Source organism: Neophocaena asiaeorientalis, unplaced genomic scaffold (assembly GCF_003031525.2).
Source record: "Neophocaena asiaeorientalis asiaeorientalis breed wild unplaced genomic scaffold, Neophocaena_asiaeorientalis_V1.1 scaffold407, whole genome shotgun sequence".
In the NCBI taxonomy this organism is placed as follows: Eukaryota; Metazoa; Chordata; class Mammalia; order Artiodactyla; family Phocoenidae; genus Neophocaena; species Neophocaena asiaeorientalis.
The window spans coordinates 263,956-277,004 of record NW_020174060.1 but is presented as its reverse complement, the minus strand read 5'-3'; the positions used below and the strand labels follow the sequence as shown (position 1 = coordinate 277,004).

Sequence of the window (13,049 nt, the reverse complement as noted above, 5' to 3'; positions counted from 1 at the left end):
AAGTTATACAGGTATTATCATCCCATTTCATGGATGGGAGAGTAAAAACTGAAACCCAGAGCGCCTCCCCCACCCTCCCTACTCCCCTGCGACCCACAGCTCTGAGTGGCAGAGCTCAGTAGGCAGGCCCAGCTCACTCTCCCTGGCATCACTCTGGTATCTCGACCTGCAAACAGAAACAGTGTGCCGACCAGGATGAGAAGTAATCATCTCATCCAGAGTGAGAAAATGCCTCCAAATTTACATTTTATAGACAAAGAAACTGAAGCTGGAGAGGGAAAATGAGTTTTTAAATTAAAAGTGCTAGAGGAACATCAGCTAGCCTTTTCTTTCCCGGCCCTCTGTCGCTGCCAGGTGGATGAAACAGCTGGGATTCCGGAAGGTCCAGGCAGGGCTCCTTACAGCAGACTGTGGAATATGGCTGTTAGGGTGGCATTATCCCTGATGAGGGGCTCTAGAAGACACAGGCCTCCCAGCCTCAGGAGGTCCCTCCTGCAACTCTGCAGGCACCCAGTGTGCCTTTCAGAGCCTGCGAAATGAATTCCAGGTGGGGCCCAACCCTCGGAGTAAAACCAATCCCTTTCTCCCGACACCAGACCTGAAGGTCAGGCCTGCCAGCTTTCACAGCTCACCCCGTGGACCAGTCCATCCCAGCAGGTCCACCCTGGGTCACTCTCAGCCTCTCAAGGACCCACCCCCACCCCTACCCCCATCCATGCTGCTCCTGTAGCCCGTCACCGAGGTATGTGGAGCTTCATGAGTGAGACATCCCAAGGAGATTGGTATTTCAAATAGAGGCAACAGGGAGGGAATTCTGGGAAGCCCAAAGAAATTAACCCACCAGGATAGATGTTTACCCCAGGGCGCTCCCCTGGCATTAACAAAAGGACCCCCTAACCACTGATGATAATCCATACCCACACTCCGCCCCGGGGCCTGTGGAGCTTGGTCCATGGAACAGCCATGCCTCCCAGCTCTCCAGCTCTTGTTGCAAAAGTTATCACCTGCCAGAGGGATCAGCTTTCATCCTTCCCGCAGGCCGCAGGAGAAATGGGGACACTTAGTAAATGACCAGATTTTTTCAAAGGCAAAATCAATAATATACCTGAGGATGTCACCTATACTTTTAGCAGCATTTTCTAGGTAACCTGTGCCAACATAGAAAGAACACAGCTGGGGACGGGGGAGGGGAAAGCCGACAACACCACCTATAACTCATCTCTCAGTGGGAATGCCGAGGGCTCTGGGAGGCCTCCATCCCCTGCCCTGCGTCTGTGTGTGTGACTTCTGCTGAGTCACTTCGTTTCTCTGCTTTCATACACATACACTCCCACACGCATCTCCCTTTCCGTTTTCACGTGCTGTGGTGAGCACAATAGAATGGAAGCGCGGAGACATTCTGCAAATGCAGCCATGCTTCTTCGCACAGGCAGGGCCAGAGGCGGGCATGGCGATCCCCTCCACTCCACAAGCCTCATGTGACAGCTGCACTCCGGCCCTAACAAAGGCCTGGGCTTCTCACAGCCGAGAACAGCTGGCCCGTGACCTCATTCTGGGAAGAGGCATCAGCTCAGCCGAGTCCTGCCCAGGGCACGGTATTCCCTCCCCCACCTCCAGGGTACACCAGCTGGACAAACGATCCCCAGGTACTCTTCCGGACCCGCGTGGTCCCTCGCAGAGATCAGCCTGGTCATCCTCTGGCTCCCCCGGCTCTGGGTTGCATCCCCAGGGCTTCTGCACTCAGCTAGGTGACCATGCTGCCCCCCACCAGCTCCTCCCGTCTCCCCAGATTGGACAGTGATCCCTAACATCCCTCCCTAAGGCACCTGTGCTGACTTCAGATAGGGATTTAGCTCACTTTTGTTTTCCCACCAGGTCCTGAGCTCCAAAGGGCAGGGACTGTGTTTTCAGCATCTCTGTATCCCAAGTGCCCAGCATATCATAGGCCCTTGGTCAATGTCTGCTGAATGAATGAATGCACGTCTGCAGATTTCACCTAAGAGTGGTGGAGGGAAAAGGTGGCCCCTCGGCCAGCAGGTGTGCCGATGTAATGTAAGGGATGAGGGGCCCCAGACATGGCTCTGAGGGCTGGGAGGCACTGCGAGACCTGAATGGTGATGTGGGGCTCTGGGCACGAGTTCATATCTGCTTCAAAGTTCTTTTTCCTTGAAGTTAAAACCCAAGATGTGACCTAGGACATCAATTCAACCTCTAAGCTTGCAGTGTGCTTCATACCAGTTAATTTCTATGGCGACTGAGCTCTGTTTGGGGAAAATCCTTTCCTTCGTCTCCCATGGTACAACTTCCATTGCCACAAATGCTGTGCAAGTAGCCACACGGGGAGGTTATTTTTAAAATGACCACAGCTATCATTTATTGCCTGCCGTGTGCCAGGTACTACACTACATGCCCTACATAGGTCCCTTGCCCAAGGTCCCTCAGCTTACATGGTAAAGCCAGAATTTAGCCCCGGAACTGACTCTACCCACTATTCCCACCGTCGAAAGAAAGCTCTTTCTAGATTGGGGTGAGGGGCAGGGGTGAGAGAAAACATTTCTACTTCTTCTCTATAGAAGCATTATTCCCAGGGCTGTACTGTCCAATAGCCACGTGTGGCTTTTTAAATTTAAATTAATTAAAATCAAATAAAATTGAAATTTCAGGTCCTCAGCCTCACCCGCCACACTGAAGGGCTCGACAGCCCCACGTGGCTGGTGGCCATGGTTTGGGGCAGCACAGATACAGAACATTTCACCATCACAGAAAGTTCTCCTGGACGGTGCTGCTCTAGGGTACCACCCCCTCCAGATCTGAGTGACCCGGGAGACACCATTCTCTTTTTTTTTTTTTTTTGCGGTACGTGGGCCTCTCACTGTTGTGGCCTCTCCCCTTGCGGAGCACAGGCTCCCGACGTGCGGGCTCAGCGGCCATGGCTCACGAGCCCAGCCGCTCCGCGGCATGTGGGATCTTCCCGGACCGGGGCACGAACCGGTGTCCCCTGCATCGGCAGGCGGACTCTCAACCACTGCGCCACCAGGGAAGCCCACCATTCTTTTTTTAATCCAGAGTTCAGCCCATGGGGACCCATTCGTGTCCCTCCCTCCGCTAGGATCTAGTAAGAGCAGTGATATGAGAAAACATACTATCTTCAGCCACAACACTCCTGCTCTTGCCAAAGGTCAAGGATAGTTCTTTACCAAACCCAAATTACTTTAAAAAGAAAAACCAAAGGCCTCAGCAGCAGCCCCTACTCCTGCCAGGCGCTCTCTACAAAGTCCCTGCCAGTCCCGCTCTCTCCCCTGGTCAGGGCACCTCTCCCTGCAGCTCCCTCGGCCTGGGCAGCCTGGAACCACACCCTCCCAAGCAGGCTGCCGCCTGGCCAGCTGACTCGAAGCTCACGTTCCTTGCCAAGAAGGAGCATTTTCCCCGTACCTGAGTCATTTGTCTTAGCTGCCAGGCTGCCCCTAACAAAGGACACAAGGATGACGAGGGCAGTTCCTGGAACTCCAACCCCACCAAGCTCATCTGGTGTGTTGCAAGCTTGGCCCTGGGTCCCCATCGCAGACAGGCACTTACCTGGCTGCGTGGTTGTTTTCTGTTCCCCCATGCAAGCCTTTAATCTCAGCACGCTCCGGAACGTTTTGAACTGTAAACCACGAGGGTAGGTCTGACCTTCTTGTCTTTGATTTTTATGGCGTGTCTTTTCCTAAATTTTCTCTGACCTAGTTTATTTTTAAATGAAATGGAATTAAAATTGAAGTTGACAATGCCAGGCCTCCCTCGGAGAAGACTGCCATCGTGACAGCGGAAGAGATTTAGGCTAACAGGAGACCTGGGACCTACCATCCACTTGCAACATGACCCACTGGACTAGTCCCACCGTCCCCCTCCCCCTCCCCTGTATCACTGCCCTGCCCAGGTCATAACTCGCCGTGAGATGGTGAATAAGAACGCCTTGCTGACAGAGCTGGGGCTGGGAACGATTTGTTGAAGAGTTGATCGTAGAGATTGTTCCAAGCTGTGTATCAAAATGAGTTTCCACAAAGGCCCAGGAGCTCCTCAAGGGCAGGGTCTGTGACTGCTATGGCCTGCATTGTGTCTCCGCAAATTTATGTGTTGACGCCCTACCCTCAATGTGGTGGCATCTGGAGATGGAGCCTTTGGGAGAAAATTAAGAATTAGGTTTAAATGAAGTTGTGAGAGTGAGGTTCGCCTGGTGAGATTAGTGTCTAAGAAGAGGAAGACAGAGACCAGGTCCTTTCTCTCTCTTTTACTTCTCCCCCACTCCTTCTCGCCCTCCCACCATGTGAAAACCCCGAGAAAGGGTGGTCGTCTGCAAGCCAGGAACCGAGCCCTCACCAGGAAAAGTCTCTGCCAGCACCCTGATCTTGGACTGCCAGCCTCCCGGACTGTGAGAAATGCATGTCTGTCATTAAAGCTCCCAGCCTGTGGTGGTGTTACGCTGGCCCGAGCCGACTAAGACAATGGCTTATTCATCACGGCATCCCTGAGGTCTGACACAGTGCCCGGCACACTGGAGACTTGTTTAGTAAATAATTGCTGTGCTACCGTCCCATCCCAACCTGGTCAATGGGACGTGCACCTCGGTAATTCTTCACCCTGATGGACTTGGCCTTGTCCCCATTGTGACGCAAAGCACCCATTTTTGAAGAGGCAGGTCCCCTGGGGTCAGTGAACAGGCATTCATTCTCATGACTTTGGTGGGAGAGGGGAGCTGCAATCGGACCTCATCGACCCCAAGTCTTACCAGTGCAGCTGTCTGATCTGATCACTAAACACAGGCCATTTGGGAACGATAACACATCCTATTGTATGGAAACTCCTGCTCAACTGATCTCTTCAGTATCTGCCTGCCCTGCCGCTCAGGAACGTGGTTTAACAGGCCTCTAATGCAGACATGGTACTTCTGGGACGCTTCCTGGAGGAGCAGGGCTTGCTTGAGTTGGCCTCAGAATTTCAGGAAGCAAATACCCCATCATTACAGTGGGTTTTGATGAGATCCCAAGCATTTTGCTTCCCTGAGCAGGGCCGGCAGGAGAGGGGCAGGGCTTTGCAGGGAGACAGAGCAGCACGTAGGGCTGGGTCAGAGCGTGCTTAGGAAAACCCTTCTGATTTGGCCCCCGGCTGGTCCTCAGACCTGAACTCCCAGATGGGCACACCTCACCCATTCGTGAGGTTTCACACAGCATGGTTTGTGATCAAAGGCCTGGACCACAAGTCAGCGGCCCTGGCTGAACATTAACCATCACCAGAATTGTGTTACCCAGGTAAGCTGGATCACCTCCATGTCTTTTTTTTTTTTTTTTTTTTTGCGGTACTCGGGCCCCTCACTGTTGTGGCCTCTCCCGTTGCGGAGCACAGGCTCCGGACGCGCAGGCTCAGCGGCCATGGCTCACGGGCCCAGCCGCTCCGTGGCATATGGGATCTTCCCGGACCGGGGAACGAACCCGTCTCCCCTCCATCGGCAGGCGGACTCTCAACCACTGCGCCACCAGGGAAGCCCCTCCATATGTCTTTTTGTGATGCTACAACACTTCGAGCTCCTGCCAGATGAAAGGGATTAAACAAAACCTGAGAAGAGGGGTGAACGGAAGCCAGGGTGACCGCACAGCTCCTGGAGAAGATAACACTTCTCTGAGTTCAAGGGAGAACCAGGCGGGCCCTTGGAGGCAGGAAGGCACAGTTTCTCCTCCTACAGAATCACCCTAGGGTTCCCCTTTTTCCTCTCACTTCCCAGCTATCCAACCCTGGTACCCCGATACCCACGCCCTCTGCAATCCCCTCCCCTCCTGTGGGAAGACATGGTCCAAGGCTACAGCCGGGCTGGAGTCCCGGGCCCTTCTGCTAGCACTAGGGCCCCAGCCGACCCTGCTTTTGGAAGGGTACGAGGGGTGACTTTTGAGGAGCTAGAGGTCAAGGCGGGTATGTGGGAAGTGATCAAATTGTCTTGGAGAGGGAACAGGGGAGAGAATACTGCCCTCCACCCCCAGCAAGAACTGGCCATGGGGACTGGCTGTGCTCATGGCCAAAGCTCCCTGCCCTCGTCCTGGGGCAAATGGATCCCTCCAAGCACACAAGGACCCAGAGAACAGGAAGGGTGGCTTAGAAAGGAGACCACATGAGACAATCAATCCTTCATTTCTCTCTTCTGCAACACCGGCGTTGATAGGGATCCCGGGCAGTGCCCACCGAGTCAGGGCAGCACATTCGCTGCTCTCCTGCTGCAGGTCCCTCCCCAAGGTACCAAACCCCAGCTGAGACCACCCCCGCCCCCCAGTCCCAGCCCCTGACCATCACACACACATACACACACACACACACACACACCAGTCCTAGGGTCAAGCCGGCCACCACAGCACCCTGGGCAGCAGGGCACTTGGTGTTGAGGACCATCAAACCATTCCCTCCTTCCAAAAACATGTCTTGAGTAGCCATTAAGTGCTCAGCACTGGCCTCGCACGGGCATAGGCGTGCCCCTCCCCAGCTCCAGCTCCCATCTGGGCACTCAGTCTGTTGAGACTCCCCCACAGGGACACCCCTGGGCTATCTGGCAGCTGAGCACAGCTGGCTGGTGCCACAGCTGACCAGTCCAGACCTGCGCCATCTCACCCAGGGAGCCTCGCCCAGGGCCGTCGACAGCCCCCGCACTCAATGCCCGAGGGCTGCCCGTCCCCACAGACGGGCCTCAACCATCACAGACACATCCAGGCTCCAGGGTGAGGATGTCTGATCTTACCTCCTCCCTCAGCCCTTCCCGGGACTCTTCCCGGCCCCCGTTTTGGGATGCTTGTGGAATTCTGGTCTCAGGTCTGAGAGCCTTGAAGAAAGCACCTTTTGATAGGGTCTTACCCCCTGGGGTTCTAAAAGCCACCATTCCTGGTCATTCCCCACACGCACCACGCAAGCATCCCATCCCGCCCATGGGTCTGCTTGGGTCCAGGCCCCCTAGAGCGCCGCGCCCTTGGCGCTGGGGGTGGGCGCCAGGGCGCCCCGGTGAACGCGCTGGTGCTTGAGCAGGTGCTGCCTCTGGCTGAAGCCGCGGCCGCAGGAGGCACACAGGTAGGGCCGCTCGCCCGTGTGGTTGCGCCGGTGGCGCGTCAGGTTGGGCTTCTGGCTGAAGCGGCGCCCGCACTCCGGGCACGGGTAGGGCCGCTCGCCCGTGTGGATGCGCTGGTGGATGGTGAGCGCCGACCACCACGAGAAGCTCTTGCCGCACTCGTTGCAGATGAACTGTGTCTGCAGCCCAGCGCGGGTGCCCTGGCGGTCCCGGGCGTGCGCGCGCTGGTGGATGCGGAGGCCCACCTGGTGGCGGAAGCAGCGCTCGCACTCGGGGCACGGGTGGGTGGCGGGCCGGGAGTGGGTCTTCTGGTGCTTGAGCAGGTGCTGCTTCTGGCTAAAGCGCCGAGCGCACTCGGGGCAGCAGAAGGGCCGCTCGCCCGTGTGGTGCCGCTGGTGGCGCGCCAGGTTGGGCTTCTGGCTGAAGCTCTTGCCGCACTTGCCGCACGGGTACGGCTTCTCGCCGGTGTGGGTGCGCTGGTGGATCTTCAAGGTCGACCACCAGCTGAACCTCTTCCCGCAGTCCGGGCACACGAAGTGACCCTCGCCGGCAGAAAGAGCGGGGCGCAGGGGGCTGGGGGTCACCCCCGGAGCCCGGCCTGCCGGCCCGCCGTCCTGCTCGAGGGGAGGGGCCCACCTTGGACCCCCAGTCTCCTCCTGTCCCCCCCAGGCTCGAGGCTTCCCCACGGTCTGGCATGGCGGGAGGCTCCGACGCTGCCGGAAAATGTTCTCCTTATCCTTCTGGGAAAGCGCGGCCTGTGGCCCCAGCGTCTGCAGCAGCCACTCTGGCTTCTCTTGCTTGATCTTCATGACCAGCACATCTCCTGCCGGAGGCAGAGGGAGAGAGACGGCGAGAGTCATTCGGTGCTCGGTGGGGTGGAGGGAAAGGGCGGGAGGGCGGGAAGACGCGTCAGGAGGGCAGAGCTTGGCAGAAAATAGGGCCGGGAGAAAAGGATGCAGAGGAAGAAGAGAGGAGGGAGGGTGGAAAGGACAATAAAGGGGAGACTGGGGTGTACAGGAGGGCAAAGGAAAAAGACAAGGAAGAAACGATAGGTGAGTGTTGCCGTGCCAACGACCCCGCTGCCCGCCTCCTCCACCCTGAGGCCCAGGGGAGTCTTCCGACCCAGGAAGCAAGCAGAAAGTGGCCACGTTTCCAAACATCTCCTTCTCTTCCTAAGGGGATGGATGTGCTGGACACTCGCTGGACGAGTGCACGTCCAGTCCCCCCAGGGGTTGGGCAGCCAAGCCCCGCATCACTGCCAGGCCTCTCCGGGGCAGCAGCCGTGGTGCGTGCGCACCTCACCTTCTTGGCAACCTCACATTTCTTCAACGAAACCATGAACAAGAAAGTAGGCCAGAAAGGTCTCGGCAGCCAGAACGCGTGCTGCGTCGTCCTTGTACTAAACGAATCCTACACAGCAGCTGCACGCTGCGGTACTAACCCAGCCCTTACACGGTGCTCAGGCCAGAGGCCGCTTGGCTTCGGGGCTCCTGGACAGAAGCCATGATGGAAAAGGTTTGCCGTAGACACTGTGTACAGACGGTCTGATTCCATTCATACGTAGGTCAAAAGCTGGCAACTAATGGACGAGTTAGAAGGGTAGCGGCCCCCCGACAGAGGGCACTGCGGTTGCAAGGGGGCCTGGGGCACTTCTGGGGCTCTGGCAATGTTCTCCTTCTGGATCTGGGTGCTGGTTACATGGGCGTGTTCACTTGGGGAATTTATACAGCCCGCGACCTGTGCACTTTTCTGTGTTACACTTCAAGAAAAAGTTTATGTTCAATAAAAAAATAAATGAAACGGGAACAAAGAAGAGAGACTCTAAACAACAGTTGCCAATCCACCTGCCAATGCAGGGGACACGGGTTCGATCCCTGGTCCGGGACGAGTCCACGCCCCCGCAGAGCAGCTAAGCCCACGCACCACAACTGCTGAGCCTGTGCTCTAGAGCCTGCGAGCCACAACTACTGAAGCCCGCGTGCCTAGAGCCCGTGCTCCTCAACAAGAGAAGCCACCGCAATGAGAAGCCAGCGCACTGCAACAAAGAGTAGCCCCCGCTCGCCGCAACCAGAGAAAGCCCGCGTGCAGCAACAAGACCCAACGCGGCCAGAAAAAAAAAAAACAAAAAACCGCTGCCAATATTAAAAAGACAACAAAGCAAACCCCAAGGAAGTAAGAGGAAGGAATTAATAAAGACAAAAGCAGAGATGATAGGATAAAGGGAACATAAAGATAAAAAAAGGATTCTGATAAATCGCAAAATACCATGTATAGACATTATATCAATTTGAAAAATCTATATAAAATGGATGATTTTGCGAGGAAAAATAAATTAACAAAACTGACTCGAGAAAAGGTAGAAACCATGTCTATAGAAACAATTAGAAAAGACTGAAAAGAAAGCTAAAGTTCAACCTCGAAAATGGGTAACTGGCCACTGAACCGTACAAAGAGGTTCTACTAAAACTTCACGGCAAGGACTATTCCCAGCTTACAGAAACTGTGACCATGACTAGGGCAGGGGGAGGGGGGAAGCTCACATGTTAACATGACCCAGAATAAGACAAGGGTGGGGTAGCAGGAAAGTATAGGTTTATCGTTCTTTGAAAGTAGATGCAAGAAACAAACAAGCAAAAACACTGGCAAAGCAAGTGTGGCAGTGTTACGAGAACAATCTATCATGGCTTTGCTGGATGTTCTCCAGGAAAGCGAAGATGATTCAACACAGTTCATGACATTAACCTTTTAAACATTAAAAACCTTATACTATCTCAATAGATGTGAAAAAGTCCCAGGATAAAATTCAACATCACTTCTGGAGGGAGAGAAGGAAAAGAGAAAGGCGGGAGGAGGAAGAGAGGGAGGGGTAGAGAAAAAAGGAAGGAAGGAAGCTCTTAGCAAACTAGGAACATAAGGAAATTTTCTTAGGTTGACAAAGGAGCTGTATTAGAAACGGCAGCAAATGTTATAACCGAAGGCAGAAGATTAGAAGCCTATTCAAGTTAGGAGCAAGGTGAAAAAAGAAAGATATATATAAATCTTGGAAAGGAGGAGAGAACTGTCATTTGCTGATAATTATTAACCTAGAATGTGCATGAGAACCCACTGATGAAGTTTTAGAAATAAAAGTTCCAACAAAACTGCCAGATGAAAAACATTAAAATGCGTAACTTTTCAAAATGGCAATAAAGTAGCTGTAAGTATACCTAATATACCAGCAAAACATAAAGAAAACTATTAAACTTTACTGAAGGGATAGAATGTAAATAAAACAACAGGTACATCATATTCCTAGATAAGGAGCTCTCCATACCAAAATGTTTAAATTCAGTGTAACCCTAATTAAGTAAATTATAACATTTACTATGTGTGTAAATCACCCAGAAATTCCAAAAACGAGCAAGGAAGAATTTGGCTTATGCAACATTAAAAGTAAATTATAACATTTACTATGTGTGTAAATCACCCAGAAATTCCAAAAACAAGCAAGGAAGAATTTGGCTTATGCAACATTAAAAGCTAAAATACTATCACCACACACCCGTTAGAATGGCTAAAATCCAAAACACCGACAACACCAAACGCTGACAGGGATGTGCAGCAACAGGAACTCTCATTCATCGCTGGCGGGAATGCAACATGTTAAGGCCACTTCGGAAGACAGTTTGTCTGTTTCTTACAAAACTAAAGATACTCTTACCATACGATCCAACAAATCACTCTCCTATGTATTCGCCCAAAGGAGCTGAAAACTTACGTCCACACAAAAACCTGCACACAGACGTTTATAGCAGCTTTATCGATAACAGTCAAAACGTGGAAGCATCCAAGAGATGTCCTTCGTTGGGTGGATGGATACAGGGGTACACCATACAATGGAGTATGATTCAGTGATAAAAAGAAATGAGATCTCAAGTCATGAAACGACATGGAGGAAACTTAAATGCATGTGACTAAGTGACAGAAGCCAACCGGAAAAGGCTACACGCTATGATTCCAACTCTGTGACGTCCTGGACGAGGCAAAACTGTGCAGGCAGTAAAAGGATCAGTGGTTGCCAGGGGTTGAGGGGTCAAGGGGAAAGGGATGAACAGGCAGAGCACAGAGGATTTTTAGGGCAGTGAAACTCCTCTGTATGACACTGTAATGGTAGGTACAGGACATTAAGCATCTGTCCACAGAATGTACAACACAAAGAGTGACCCCTAATGCAAACTATGGACTTTATTTAATACAAATGTGTTAATAAAGGTTCATCTATTGTAAAAACGGCACCATTCTAATGCAAAATGTTAACAACAGGAGGAACTGTCGAGAAGGGTATAGGGCACTCTTTGTCCTTTCTGCACATTTTCTCTGTAAACCTAATACTGCTCTAAAAAATAAAGTCCATTTAATAAAAGTCTTGACTGATGCAGTTGTATTGACATGGCTGTTCCACACTGAGCCAGGTGAGGTGAGGCTGTGAGAGTCCCTCCCACCACCAAAAAAAAAAAGGCTAAAAACAATCATTAAAAGTGTAGAATAGGGTTTCCCTGGTGGCACAGTGGTTGAGAGTCCGCCTGCCGAGGCAGGGGACACGGGTTCGTGCCCCAGTTCCGGAAGATCCCACATACCGCGGAGCGGCTGGGCCCGTGAGCCATGGCCGCGGAGCCTGCACGTCCGGAGCCTGTGCTCCGCAACGGGAGAGGCCACAGCAGTGAGAGGCCCGCGTACCACAAAAAAAAAAAAAAAAAAAAAAAAATCAGTTCCAGATGGATTTAAGTGCTGGTTTAAAAGAAGCAAATACAGTATTAGAAGAATTAGGAGAATTTGTTTCCAATCTAGAGGTAATTGGTAATCTTCTTCAACAGGATGCAAAACATAAAAACTAAATTTAAAACCCCTGTACGACAAAGGATACTGCATATGAGCGAACTAGAAATGATTGTGTGGGGCAGCCTTTTCCAACAGAGCTTTCCACAGAGTGAAAACATTTTACATCCAAGCTGTCTGATACATGTGGCCTCTAGCCACAGGTGGTTACAGAGCACTTGGAATGTGGCTAGTACTACCGAGGAACTGAACTTACTTTTTAAAATTTAAATCTAAATTTAAATTTAAATAACCGTATGTGGCTATTGGCCACCTACTGGACAGCACACGTCTATGCAGAGTATATAAAGGACTCAGTATCCACAGTATTAATATCCAGAGTATATAGAGGACTCCTATAGATACGATGAAAAGAGGTGCACCCTCGCTAGTAACCAGCAAAGTGCAAAGTAAGAGTGTAGCATCTTTTCACCCATCACAGCAGCAAATGTTGAAGAGGTTGATAATATCCCGACTTCACAATACACATGGAAATTACATAGGAGGATAAGTACAACACGGGGGCCTAAACGAATTCAGACTCTTAGAGGACGACTTGACAGTGCTTATTAAAATTATAAATGTGTACAATCTCGTACCTCTTCCACCCAGCAATTTCACTCTAGGCGTTTATCCTAAGAAATACATGTGAGTCCAAAGAGGAACACCTAAGTATATTCACTGAAGTGCTATCTGTAATTAGGAAAAAGTGGGGAACAACCTAATTACCCACCAATAATAGTCTAATAAAATTTTCACTCCCGTCATAATGTGGACTACTACGCGGTGATTGAAAGGAGCTGTATATGCTCATGTGAAAAGATTTCAAAACATTTTAAGAGAAAAAAACAAAACTGAAAGTCAGTATCAGTCGTCTGATCCAACTTACGGAAAATAAAACCATACCTCTCTGTGTACATACACATGCCCGATCCAGGACGGTTCACACCAAACCCAAGATGGTGGCCACCCTGCAGGTAATATGGACCATAGCAGGACTAGATGGAGAAGTCAAAGGGGATTTACACTTTATATGTGTTATTTGAATATTCTTATAAAAATCCAAACATTATAATTTTAAAGTCTTTAAAATATCTTAGGAAACAAAGAGAAAACG

General features: G+C 51.5%; 1 protein-coding gene across 1 annotated transcript in view; it reads right to left on the bottom strand.

The window, feature by feature from the left end:
• ZNF775 (zinc finger protein 775) overlaps positions 1 to 13,049 on the bottom strand; it is a 29,663-nt gene that overhangs the window by 4,189 nt on the left and 12,425 nt on the right. Inside the window, exon 3 of the mRNA XM_024754500.1 lies at positions 6,981 to 7,901. Within this exon, the coding sequence (XP_024610268.1) occupies positions 6,981 to 7,901 (921 nt within the window). The remainder of the gene's footprint in view (positions 1 to 6,980; positions 7,902 to 13,049) is intronic.